We start from the raw sequence: 14,045 nt of genomic DNA, 5'->3' as shown, positions 1-14,045 counted from the left end.
CTTCTATGCAATTTATCATTTTTTTTGTTCAGGACTGTGCTGCCGAAAGGGGGCTATCCCAGCGAAGAGGTGTCCTCCAGTGTGAAAGGCTTGTCTGCTTGTACCTCCCCTGCAATTACACACAGCGCATGCGTAGCTAAAGTCTGTGCATGTGCAGTTATTACATTTCATATTAGTGCCTTCCTGATTTGCATGGCATATCGGCAAACATTGACAAATCTGCTTGTTTGGCCATCTCTGATATCTCCGGTGTGAATAAATTTGGCCAATAATCTTAATTTCCCATAATCCTGTGAAAACGGGCGTTTTTGCCGGATTTATGAGCTACAACTCTTTCATAAAGAGGCCCCTAAAGCAGTAGTGGGCATCCACTGGGTCAGGCTCAGCTAATTGCTAACTAAATTTTTTGCTACTTTTAGCTTATTTGTTTTATAGTTTCCTACTTCAGCCCTGGTGTTTATTCAGTCTCTGTGGATTTCCTTTAAATTCTGTTTGATTTATTTATATAGCTTTTTGCCTCTAGCTGAAATACACAAAAAGGGTTGCATTGGAATCTTGTATGAATTTCAAAATCACTAGTTATAAATGTATATTTGTGATGAATGTATACAAAAATAAATAGCTGTGCTAAATCTAGTGTCCAGTGATAGCATGTGTTATCCAGCTATTGTATGTATATAATAATCATAATAATAATAATAGGTATCTGTACTATATTATTACTACCTCTTAGATGCTCAGCAGATCCATGAAGATCTCCTACAAGTTACTCTTCCAGCTCACCTGTCCATCATGGCCATCTCTGTGACTTCTTTGATGAAATCGGCAGTCTGAACTGGAGCTTACCAGTTAGATGGTCAGTGGACAGCTGACCGTGGTGGTTGAATAGGACGTGAGAGGCCACACCAGTCTGTGGGTCTTCAAAATGGTTTAATAATAGAGAGGATAAAGTTGCACTTTATACCGACGATATGCTTCTGTTTTTGAAAGACTCCAACACATCTCTAATTACACTGTTACGGCTTGTAGAAGAATTTGGTGTTTTCTCTGGCATAAACATAAATTGGTCTAAGTCTAATACTTATCCCATTGGCAAGGGTCTTCCATCGATTACTGAGGGGACCTACCAGCTGCAATGGATGCTCAAATTTAAATATTTGAGGATCACAAATTCAGTAACTGACTATATACCATTTAATATAGACCTGGTAACCGGTTATATTCGGGCCAAGATCTCTACCTGGAAGAGACTTCCTCTATCTGTATCTGGTAGAGTAAATCTAATTAAAATGATCCTTCAACCCAAATTCATATATCCATTATACCATTCCTCTACCTATCTCCTGAAACAACGCTATCCTTGCTGTTCTGGGGGGAGGAGCGGGCAAGAATTAACTGGCCCCCCTCTGTCGTTCCCGTGCAACTGGAGGACTAGCCCTTCCAGACTTTAGGGCTGATTACTTTGCTACACAAATGGCGCATCTCCGAGAGTAGTTGGGAGACTTCCCTACGGCTGACCTGTTAAACCTCCTGAGAAGATGGACAGATAGAAATTACACAGCAGAAAAAGTCCCTAGTGCTGATAGATGGATCTTGAGAAAGATATAGGGAAAACTTTGGGTTTGATAGAACACTCATACAGGCCCTGTTGGGTACCCGGGCCATGAGAACAGTCCCACCATTACTTAGACAGGCCTTGCTGATATGGAATGTATTGAAGGGGAAGTTAGAGACTCTAATCTTCTAAACTATGTAAATTAAAACAATTCCCTCACTGGCGAACCACGGGGAGAACCTCCCTTGGACAGATATACCATAGTGGCAGTATCAAATCATTTGCTCAATTACAGTTAGTCTTCCCTCTACCACATTGCGTATTCTATACTTACCTTCAGTTCCAACATGCCTTGGTGACACAGTTTAGCAGCACTCCTTTCGTCTTTGGTCTAGATCCTCTCCGCTCACTCTTAAATAGGTGGGCCCCACCAAAACCATTTCTATATTGTATGCTAATGTCCTCTCTCTCCTTACCACTGATAACTTAGAGGGACTACGCCAAGCATAGGAGACGGATCTGGGTCCTGTAACTGACGAGGATTGGAGTTATGTGTTGGACAGCGATAGGGAGGATACCTCTTGTACCCGATACAGACAAAATCAACTGTATATCCTACACAGAGTATATTACTCTCTGTGCAGGTTGCTTTGGATGGGGGCCAGATCGGATGCTAACTGCCCAAAATGTGGAGATGCTGATGCTACCTTCTGGCACTTGCCCTATCGTCTGGGAATTTTGGTTGCGTATAGTGAAGGGTATAAGAAATACAGGTATCAAGATCCCATTGCTGTTCCCCAGGACATGTATCTTTGGTCTAGGAGTGGATCTTTTTCTGGATAGAACTGCTACCAGATATGTTCTCAATCTCCTTACCTTGGCCAAAGTAATTCTTGCTAGAACGTGGATGGTCCTAGAGAGACCTCAGTTTGCTAGCTGGGTGGCTCTGGTCAGTGAGTCTATAGGGCATGAAAGATTTGTGTATCATTCCTGAAGTACTTTGAAGTGTGGTCCAGATGGACAAATTCAAAATATCTGATGCAATCTTTGTCCACCGACTTTGATCTGGGTTAAGAACTCCCACCACCCCCTCCCTCATCCTCCGCTTCTCCTTATTACTAAATTCATAATCATATACATCTTCTATAAGACAAAGCTATATTGAGACCCTTGAGACTGAGACTCATTGTCATTCATGTTTTTCGGACATCTCCCATCCAGGGCTGAAGGTACCCAGGATAGATATGCATGTATCTCTTAACACATCACATTATCAATCTACTTTGATATTAATACAAGGTCTGACATCTAGAATTGATTTACTTGTTACACTCATTAAGTTTGGAATACGATGTACAATGGAACTATATTTGTTATTTTTATTTCTGTATTGTTTGGAAAAAATTCAATAAAAAAAATCTTAATTAAAAAAAAGTGGTTTAATAATAAGATTGTACTACACATATGTTATATATTATGTATATAAACATTTTTGCTTGCCCTTTAATACATGCCACTTGCTTGTTCATTAGGTAAATAATAAACTCTGGACTTCTGTCTTTCAGTTCTCTTCAACATGTATGATAGTGACAATGACAGCAAAATTACCCTGGCTGAATACAGAAGTGTATGTATGTGTTTGTTTACAGAGCATAATTATTTCGATAATAAATACCTGTTATGTGCGTATTGTCGCTAACCAATAACGATTGTCGAACCTCGAGTTGGTTGTGTTTCCAAAGCACAGAGATTTATTCGCAAATAATAGAATATATATATATTCAAGCGAAGTAATAGTAAATACAGCCGTTACTTATCGCAGTGCAGTCATTCAATCCTGAAGTCTGGGGACAAGATGTCTGCACTCTGGATCACAAGCTGCTGCTTATATACACAATCAAATACAGTAATACAATGAAGATGGTATAGCTTGCATCTATTGGTCTGGGTCTCAGGAATGTCCAAGGGGTCGTCAATCATTGGCTGGTTCATCCTAAGGAATCCAAAGGAGGGGGTCATCTCTGCAGGGGGTATGCTCTGCTCTTCCCGCCAGGATTCCTTAGTCTTAAGTAGTTCATAATTCCCTATCATTCATAACTTGCGTATGCACTCTGCGATTCCCTCGCAGAGTGAACCAAACAGTAGGATATGTAATAAGGTCCATTATGATACCACTCATGATGTTATTCCTTTAACCCATTCCGTGTATTTCACGAATATGCATGTAACTCTGATATAACATATAAATACTACTATATTTCGACATACCTGACTATGTGTTGCAACTACCATTAATGTGTACTATTTTATAAGTATGCGTGTTTGTGTGAATGTATGGTAAAAGACAGATTACTGTTGCTGCCACGTGTAGTGGATGTGTACGCCCTTTCACGCCGTAGCGTGCCCTTGTACGTCGTAGCGTACCGTACGCATCTTTTCAGACAAAGACAACCAAGTTTGCTAGACTTTAATTGAAATGACTTTATCCAATTTGCTGACTTCAACATACCAACCAGGCCTCTGTGTCATCTGCTAAACCTGAGTACTGGGCTTCTGGTCACATTAATCGGACCTTGCTTCTTCTGCAGGTGGTGGCAGAATTACTATCAGGAAATCTCCACATTGAGGAGGAGACCGCGAGGTCTATTGCTGATGGAGCAATGATGGAGGCAGCCAGCATTTGTGTGGGGCAAATGGTAATGTATTAGCCATCAAGCATCACACCATACCCTAGCATAAGAATTGTATCTAGATCAGCTGGAACAAGCATTACTAATAGTCCATAAGGAACAGATAGAGGACAGACGTTTTGAAAGGTTATCAATTCAGGCAAGTAAATTAGGATACATTTGTAATTTATGAGCTTCATTTAAAGTAATGTACACATATGCTGATTGTTTGCACAATAGAAACTGCAGCCATGCAGCATACATATAAAGTAGCAGCATGCAGATATGCAGCATGTATATAGGATTACTACAGTGTAACCATGCAGCATGCATATAAAGTAACAGCATGCAGATATGCAGCATGTATATAGGATTACTACAGTGTAACCATGCAGCATACATATAAAGTAGCAGCATGCAGATATGCAGCATGTATATAGGATTACGACAGTGTAACCATGCAGCATGCATATAAAGTAACAGCATGCAGATATGCAGCATGTATATAGGATTACTACAGTGTAACCATGCAGCATGCATATAAAGTAACAGCATGCAGATATGCAGCATGTATATAGGATTACTACAGTGTAACCATGCAGCATACATATAAAGTAACGGCATGCAGATATGCAGCATGTATATAGGATTACTACAGTGCAGACAGGCAACATAAATATAAAGTAACGGCATGCAGATATGCAGCATGTATATAGGATTACTACAGTGTAGCCATGCAGCATACATATAAAATAACAGCATACAGATATGCAACATGTATATAGGATTGCTACAGTGTAGACATGCAACATACATATAAAGTAAATACAGCCTAGCCATCAAGCATACATATAAAATAACAACAATGCAGCCATGCAGCATTTGAGTTTCATATGTGTCTGGATTAACACTGCTGGTCTTGTAACAACTGTAGGAAAACACCATACAGACTAGGCTTGCTGCATATTCCCATACTAGGCTTGCTGCATATTCCCATACTAGGCTTGCTGCATACTCCCATACTAGGCTTGCTGCATATTCCCATACTAGGCTTGCTGCATATTCCCCTACTAGGCTTGCTGCATATTCCCATACTAGGCTTGCTGCATATTCCCATACTAGGCTTGCTGCATATTCCCATACTAGGCTTGCTGCATACTCCCATACTAGGCTTGCTGCATATTCCCATACTAGGCTTGCTGCATATTCCCATACTAGGCTTGCTGCATATTCCCATACTAGGCTTGCTGCATATTCCCATACTAGGCTTGCTGCATATTCCCATACTAGGCTTGCTGCATATTCCCATACTAGGCTTGCTGCATATTCCCATACTAGGCTTGCTGCATATTCCCATACTAGGCTTGCTGCATACTCCCATACTAGGCTTGCTGCATATTCCCATACTAGGCTTGCTGCATATTCCCATACTAGGCTTGCTGCATATTCCCATACTAGGCTTGCTGCATATTCCCATACTAGGCTTGCTGCATATTCCCATACTAGGCTTGCTGCATACTCCCTGGGAACATTCTAGAAGGTTGTGCTAATTTATGAATCTTGCCAAAGGCATTTTGAGGTTATTTTGGAAAGGATAAGAATATGTACAGTTCCCATCATATCCTACATCCTACATTCAGTCTTTCACACAAATTAGCAATGACAGTTATTGCCAATTATACATTTGAATGGATGGGCAGATGGAACTTAACTTCTGTGAGCGATAGAGCTACACAGAAGGGGTGCACTGAAAACTCATGATGGTGTAGACTCAGACTAATTCTATATTTATTTGATAAGTAGACATATTGAATTTCCCAATCCTTTCTTCTAGTACCCCTATCTTCCATGTTCATTACTATGGTCACGTGCACACCGTACGTTCTGTCTGTAGCATGAAAGCATGTCAGTGGTATATTGGTGGACATTTATGTAAACTGTTCCACAAGTAACTGCGTTACCCATAACAATGGTCAGATTCTGTCATTTTCTAGTGCACTTTAGAAAATGAAAGCAAATGTTTAGTTCCTACATTAAACACCATCTTTTCTACATGGGCAAATATAGAATTTAGCATACATTACAGAAATGTCAACTTTCAATTAGGGATGTGCACCGGCCACTTTTGGTGTCTCGTGTTTTGTGTTTTGGATTCGGATTTGCTTGAGGTTTTGGGTTCGGATTTGTTTTGCAAAACACCTGACGAAAGGTTTTGGTTCGGATTTAAGGTTTTGGATTCGGATTTATTTTGAAAAAAACATAAAAAGTGTTAAAATCAAGTTTTTTGGTTTATTTTCACTACTACGCTATTATTAACCTCAATAACATTCAATAGCAATCATCTCCACTAACTCCCAGTCTATTCTGAACACCTCACACCTCACAATATTGTTTTTAGTCCAAAACGTTTCACCGAGGTAGCTTTCTGGACTGCATAGTGCAGTGGTCCCGGTACACAATTTGGTACCGGGGCCACAATACCTCCGCCTTCAAATGGTCTGAATTCCACTGCACAGCTGCCTGCGCCTACATCCTCTGCAGCATATACAGGGTGAAGTTCGAGCGTGTCAATACCTCTTGTTTTTGACTATGACAGGTCATTTTCATTAATTTGATGACTTGGCAGCAACAGTCAACGTTGTTTAATATCTGATACGCCTCTATCTGGACTGCATAGTGGAGTGGCCCCGGTACCCAATTTGGTACCAGGGCCACAATACCTCCTCCAACTTTCAAGTGTAGTGTTTATAATTTATAAAAACTACAGTAGTTGTAGCACGTCAATAACTCTTGTTTTAGACGACCATGGTACAGAGCATTCATCATTGAGATCCCATCAAGTATGTGAAAGACAGACAGGGTCGAAGTGTTATTTGTTGACTTTGTTAACAAAAAAACTGTCCCTATTGCAAATATTCGTGCAATGAAGAGTGACTTTTTCATTTCCAGGCATGACAATGGGCTTTTTCATCCCATGGACATCAGCTGTTTCCCCCCCTGGTGCCTCATTTACAATAACCACATCACCATCCTCATCATCAAGTTCCTCCACATCGCCAGCTACATCAATAGCCTCCTCCCGGTGTACAACTTTGACACCTTGATTATCCAAATCTGGATCTACACTATGGGTGATCCTTCCAACATATGCAGAGGGTGTGCTGCAAATGCTGGATGGAGTCACCTCTTCCCGTACAGTGATGGGAAGGTCAGGCTTCACAACCACCAACACCCTTGGATTCGCCTTGGGGATTTGTGATGTCATCTGTTTAGAAGGCAGAGTTCTTTGCTGTTTTGTTGTTGTTGTTGATGACAGCATAACTCTCTTAAATTTTTTGTAGGGGGGGGGGAGGAGGAGGGCTTAGATCCTTGGGTGAAGCTGGACCACTAGTCATGAACACGGGCCAGGGCCTAAGCCGTTCCTTGCCACTACGTGTCGTAAATGGCATATTGCCAACTTTACGTTTCTCCTCAGATGATTTTAAGTTTCTCTTTTTGCTACTTTTTGAGAACTTGGGCTTTTTGGATTTTACATGCCCTGTACTAGGAGATTGGGCATCGGGCTTGCCAGACGACGTTGACGGCATTTCATCGTCTATGTCATGACTAGTGGCAGCAGCTTCAGCATTAGGAGGAAGTGGGTCTTGATCTTTCCCTACTTTATCCTCTAAATTTTTGTTTTCCATTATATGTAGCACAAGAGAGCGTACCCCTAAGCCACACACACTCGGCAAAGCCTTTAAAAATTATATGCAGCACAGGAGAATACCACTGGACTTATACTGCTGAATCAGTGAACTTTGTAATATAGCAGTACCACTGGACTTATACTGCTGAATCAGTGAACTTTGTAATATTGCAGTACCACTGGACTTATACTGCTGAATCAGTGAACTTTGTAATATAGCAGTACCAATGTAATTATACTGCAGAATCAGTGAACTTTGTAATATAGCAGTACCAATGGACTTATACTGCAGAATCAGTGAACTTTGTAATATTGCAGTACCACTGGACTTATACTGCAGAATCAGTGAACTTTGTAATATAGCAGTACCACTGGACTTATACTGCAGAATCAGTGAACTTTGTAATATAGCAGTACCAATGGACTTATACTGCAGAATCAGTGAACTTTGTAATATTGCAGTACCAATGGACTTCTACTGCTGAATCAGTGAACTTTGTAATATAGCAGTACCAATGGACTTATACTGCAGAATCAGTGAACTTTGTAATATTACAGTACCAATGGACTTATACTGCAGGATTGTTTTTGGATATTTTTTTTTTTTTTATAACTTTTTTTTACATTTTTTTTAACTTGGGAATAATGGGGAAATAACAATGCCCTTAGAAGGACAGAGCACAGGACACAGCACCACTGGACTGAACAGGACACAGCACAGGACCCAGCAGCACCACTGAACTCAGAAGGACAGAGCACAGGACACAGCACCACTGGACTGAGCAGAACACAGCACAGCACAGCACAGCACAGCACGAGATATAGCAGGATAGAGGACCACCTAACACAACCTCCCTCTACCCTGATCAATGCCCGAGTGAAGATGGCGGCGGCTAGCGGGGAATTTATAGAATACGAGTATCGCAAGATCCGACAGCGGGATTATGACTCAGAGCCTCGGTTTCAGTTTTGCAATTGGCGGGAATACCCGGATCTGTCTCGGATCCGGCTCGGATCGGCAACGTTCGGGTGGGCTCGGATTTCAGATATCCGAGCCCGCTCATCTCTACTTTCAATGCTGTTCCGGGCAAATAATTCCTAAAATACATATGGTACTCAAATCACACCAAATGCTAATTATATGGGAATTGTCAGTTCCATGACATCTTGACAATCAATTGGATATTAGTTGTCATTTACCTGATTTGCATTATTTTGATCAAAATGAATCTGATTGGTTGTTATGCGTTCATTCATGCAGTTTGCATCATTTTATTGGATTAGTCTGGATAAAGTAGGAAGAATATACTCTGTTTAAAAGTCTGTTTTCTAGTTACTTTTTTGTATATAAATGTTTGGTAAAACTTATGAGCATACAAAGCAATATTTATCGTTACAATTACTATTGGGTGTGAGTCATTAAGGAGAGCAAGGCAAAAAAGGAGTAAATTTTATCCTGGACAAACCATGTTACAATGCAAAGGGTGCAAATTAGTTTATTATTTTGCATAAATGTTAAATACTGACTGTTTTTTCATGTAGCACACAAATATTTAATAGCTTTATTCTACCACTGAAATTTAAAGTTGATCTAGGACATGCCCTATCTCAATTATAAATCTGTCCCCACATTTTAAATTTACCCCCCCCTCCAATGCAACTTGGTTTTGCCCAAGTGCAAAGTTACTCCTTTTTTTTTTTTTTGCTTTGCTCTCCTTAATGACTCAGGCCAATCAATCTTTAGTAAATTTGCTGTATGCTGAATAAAGAAGCAAATAATAACATATATGTGTAAAAGTGTCAGACGTTTTCATAATGGGAAGGACTTTCTTCGGGAAGGCCTATTGCACAACACTTCAGGCAATGTTTTGGTGCCAGAAATGGTTGATCACGAGAAAATAGTTTTAAGCGAGACCGGTAGTAAAAATGTAATACCTTATGAGAGATGACATATTACTTATTCTTCTGTGTTACCCTACAGTTTCTAAGGTTAAATGCACACAGATCAAAGCGGACAGTAATCAGAACACTAGTGATTTGCTAATACTTCCCGCCTGTAATATACTGACATCACGCCCCCCATTAGGAAGGTGATCCTACTCTACCTAAAGCAAATGATTAAGCATGGAGGGTAAGCTGGAGAGTCGAACAGAAAGGCTCCTGGAAAATACTTAACACTGGCAGAAAAGTTTCTTCTCATTTTCGTATAGATTCAAGGGTAGAAATAAGCATAGATAAATATAACAAAATAGAATAATTCTAATAATCACATCAAAAGAAGTATAAAGGAACCTATGATTAAATTGATATTCTCTGCATGGTTTTCCAACCTTCTTTTTGTATGACTTTTTTTAGAAATCGGTCAGGCAGTAAGTAATTCAGCTAAGAAACAATAAATGCAAAATGGGAATGTAATCCAATATAGTGTGAGGTAGTTGGCCAAAGTGTCGGGTTACAGAGCAGTAATTCGGAATGCTGTCTTCCAGTATCGCTCCTTTGTACAATCTTCCTCTCTCAGGGAACAAGCTTTATTACTGTACTGCATGATGATGTAAAGAGCTTACAAGGTTACACATTACTGATTGGTTCATTTTGTGCTTTAACAGGAACCTGACCAGGTATATGAAGGGATTACCTTTGAAGACTTCTTGAAGGTAATAAAGTGTTAAGATATTTTTACCTGAGAAATTGAATTCCAAATCCAATTCCTGCTAAGTTAATGCACCTCTGTCAGCATGTTTGTTGCTGCGTTTCTGTATTAAACGCTGCCAGTAGGTTCACAAACATACAGTATATATAAGGGTTTCGGGAACAGAATGTAATGGGGAGGGTGGCCTCTCCTATGTACACACTAATTCCTGTCAATATGCCTTTGAAGGACACTGCAGGGAACATTTAGTGCCTAACAGGACTTATACAAAAGCTCATGGTTATATATAAACTCAAACATCTTTAATTAGGGTTGGACTGGTCCACATGGGTACCAGAAAAATCCCCGTTGGGCCACTCTGCCTTAGGTCCCGCCACTTATAGACCGTGCTTGCCTAATTGCCTGCCCTGCGCGCTTCCTGCGTGGAGGTTTACTGGCTCCACAAGGGGGTTGTGAACATGGAACCCGAGCAGTTACCATGGAAACATATTTCTACTACATACTGTAGTAGAAATAATCCAGCTTCTCTCATCCTGTAACCACTCCCTCTGAATAGAGTGATTGGCTGCCCCTGCACAGACCACCCGGCCTACTGACAAGCGTTACACTTCTAGGCTTTGTGACAGGCGCTAACTGCGCTTATCTCCCTGCCTGGAAGACAGGATGGCTGGGTATGATGAGATACAGTGTGTAGAAGGTGTGAGAAGAGACCTGGATAATCTTTATTGAGGTTTAGGTTATGTTGTGGTTTCTCAGTATAGTGACTGAGGCCTGCATATATTTTGTATAGGAGGTGTTATGCTATACAAAAGAAGCTGCAACTGTCCTTTTATTCGATAAATCGTTATTATGATTGATATTCACTATTTATTTGCTTGTAAGTGGTTATAATTGGGTTAACTACTTTTTAAAAACGTATTTCATCATCTGTCGTATTTTTATTACAGTTCTTTAGATGCCTTTCTTTCTCTATAGTATAAATGCAATCCAGTGAAAGCCAAATAGTGTTTACTGTTCTGAAGAGCTTACAGTCTAATTAGGATGTTAAGCTGACCACGCCTCTTTGGTGCCCGATTACACTGCGTCTGGTAGACGTACACGTTCATTGGCGACATACACACATTTTCATAGGCCCCTACCATTCCCCTGGAGAGCCCTTGATGCCCCATTCTGACGCTGTCTTTATTACTGTCAAGCAGTATAATACACATCTGTCGCCTCTTCCAGAAATGTTGTGAGCTGCTCTGTTGGGACCACAGTCTCCCAGGTTCCTAGAGGCAGATAATGAATATTCCATTGCATGCACAATGTTTGGGTGGTCAGAAGAAGTAACCAGCGCTGTCAATGGCTCCAACAGCCAACTAAAGTATAGTAAATGTAAGTGAAATCTATTTGGGTTTCAATTATTTGAGACAAAAGTAACATCAAATGTTTTTTTGTAGTCTCCTGATCATGGCAGTTGTCATGATGGGACCTGTCAGTATAGCTGGGGGAGGGCATGAGTAGGGTGGGCCTCTGCGTTGTATACTAGGCGTTAGAGAATAGAGCTCTGAATTGTTTACTGGCCAACACAAGTCTACATTTTATACCGTCCATTAGATAGGGTTCTACATATTTTTATTATTATTATTATTATTATGTACAGTGTTAAACATTAAATGTAGAGGTACAAAAATGCAGAACAAGCAGAGGCAAAATGCTGAATTTTCTAAAAGCATAAATGCATAATACCAATAAGACACGTGAGAGGTATAATAAAAGAATGCCGAGGTGAAAGAGGACAAGAAAGGAGGAGAGAGGCTTCTGCTCATGAGAGCTTATAATCTAATTGTATACTGGCCACCACATTGGTACTGCATTGTATACCAGTCGGTTATATTATAACTCTTTGAAAATGCCAGGCCCTGTCTTACACACTTTGTCACATAGGTCTTCATATGGAGGATATGTACATTTTATTTCATTCTCTTTTTTTTTGCCCTGTAGCAAGCTTAAGGGCACAATGTAAATCATTTATATTAGCAAGATTATAGCACCAAAAGAACCTTGTGATGGCGGAAGTGATGGGGACGCTAGATCTAGCCCAATTACACACATTTGTTTTATATTTTATTGCTTGTAAGGATTTGCATACAGGTCATAGGGCTCGGTGACCCCTGGACTAGTATTATAGTATACCTTTAGGTAGAGGAATCATATGAGACGTGTAGTTGTACATTTGCTGGAGAGCCACATGTTGCATATAGTACTGCTTATTCTAGCTGTGTTTTTCCTGCATTTGAGAAGCATGCTGGGACTTGTACTACACAAATGGTACAGGTGCTACAGGGTGTCCCTACCAGTATAGCATATTACAGTAACTAGTAGCCCGTCTCTACTCTCACTGACCACAACTGCATTGTATGGTTCAATACTTCAAAAGCCGGTGATTGTACTATTATATCTATTTTCAACTTCAGTTCAACAGAATTGCTTTATCAGCAGAAGTATCTGCCAGGATATTGTAAAACAGTTTGAAAAGGTCTTGTTGTATTGATTGTACAGTGCTGAGCATGTACCAGTGATTGATGTTGCTGAGAGCGATCTCTAGCTTCTGAAGGATAGAACTGTGTAATGCAGTTTTCTGGGTAAGGAGCTGGAAATCTCTGGAGATGCTGACGGCAGCAGCCACACAGGCTGCAGAGAGCAATGGAAAATGACCGCAGCTCTCTGCTACTTTGTGTTTCCTTTTTTGAAAGTGCGAAAAAAGTGCATAAGGGTGCAGAACTGCACCCCCCCCCCCCCCCCTCTCCCCCTCAGAAGTGGAAGAGTCCCTTTATCTCCAACCCCCAAGACCAAAAAGTCTCTTAGGGGGCTAGGCTAAGGAGTGTCTCTATTACCCAGGAGGGGGACTTCAGGGGGTTTAGGGGGATGCGGCCCCCCTAGGACACACAACCCATAGATCGTGGGGAGGAACCCATAATGGTCCACACCTTGCCAATCCATGGAGAAAAGACAAATCAAAATAAGTACAGGTGACAAACAAGAAAGTGAATGAATAAATAAATAAGTAAAGAGTGAAACAAGGTAATCTCCTGGCACAAATATGTAGTATAAACAGCATCTAATATGTGAATAAATGGATTCATAAAATGAATTATATGCATAAACAGTATTTTCAAGCAGTTAGTATACCTATTTTAATATAAATACTTTTATGCAATTAAAACACACAATCTAAAACTTACTGATATATATCAATATATTGAATATTCAAATGAAAAAAGCTTAAATAATAATGTCCAGAAAAAATATTGATAAAGCAGTCTTTGTAAAAATAAATTTCTGTGATTCTCAATCCAACTCATTTAAAAGAAATCTCCCCTGCACATCCCCTCTGCGAATGGATGGGTAGATATGCCGATAAAAATGAACATAGAGAAATATAAAAATAGTACAATAAATAGCATGCAACAAACAGGGGGAGTACTCAGGCTGTAGACA

General features: G+C 40.2%; 1 protein-coding gene across 1 annotated transcript in view; it reads left to right on the top strand.

Moving 5' to 3' along the window:
* Positions 1 to 14,045, top strand: part of TESC (tescalcin) — a 61,193-nt gene that overhangs the window by 39,459 nt on the left and 7,689 nt on the right. The window contains exons 5-7 of the mRNA XM_075178515.1: positions 3,121 to 3,182; positions 4,144 to 4,251; positions 10,519 to 10,566. Of these exons, the coding sequence (XP_075034616.1) occupies positions 3,121 to 3,182; positions 4,144 to 4,251; positions 10,519 to 10,566 (218 nt within the window). The remainder of the gene's footprint in view (positions 1 to 3,120; positions 3,183 to 4,143; positions 4,252 to 10,518; positions 10,567 to 14,045) is intronic.

Source organism: Mixophyes fleayi, chromosome 1, assembly GCF_038048845.1.
Source record: "Mixophyes fleayi isolate aMixFle1 chromosome 1, aMixFle1.hap1, whole genome shotgun sequence".
Classification (NCBI taxonomy): domain Eukaryota; kingdom Metazoa; phylum Chordata; class Amphibia; order Anura; family Limnodynastidae; genus Mixophyes; species Mixophyes fleayi.
The sequence above is the reverse complement of the archived record's forward strand: the minus strand, read 5'-3'. Positions and strand labels throughout refer to the sequence as shown.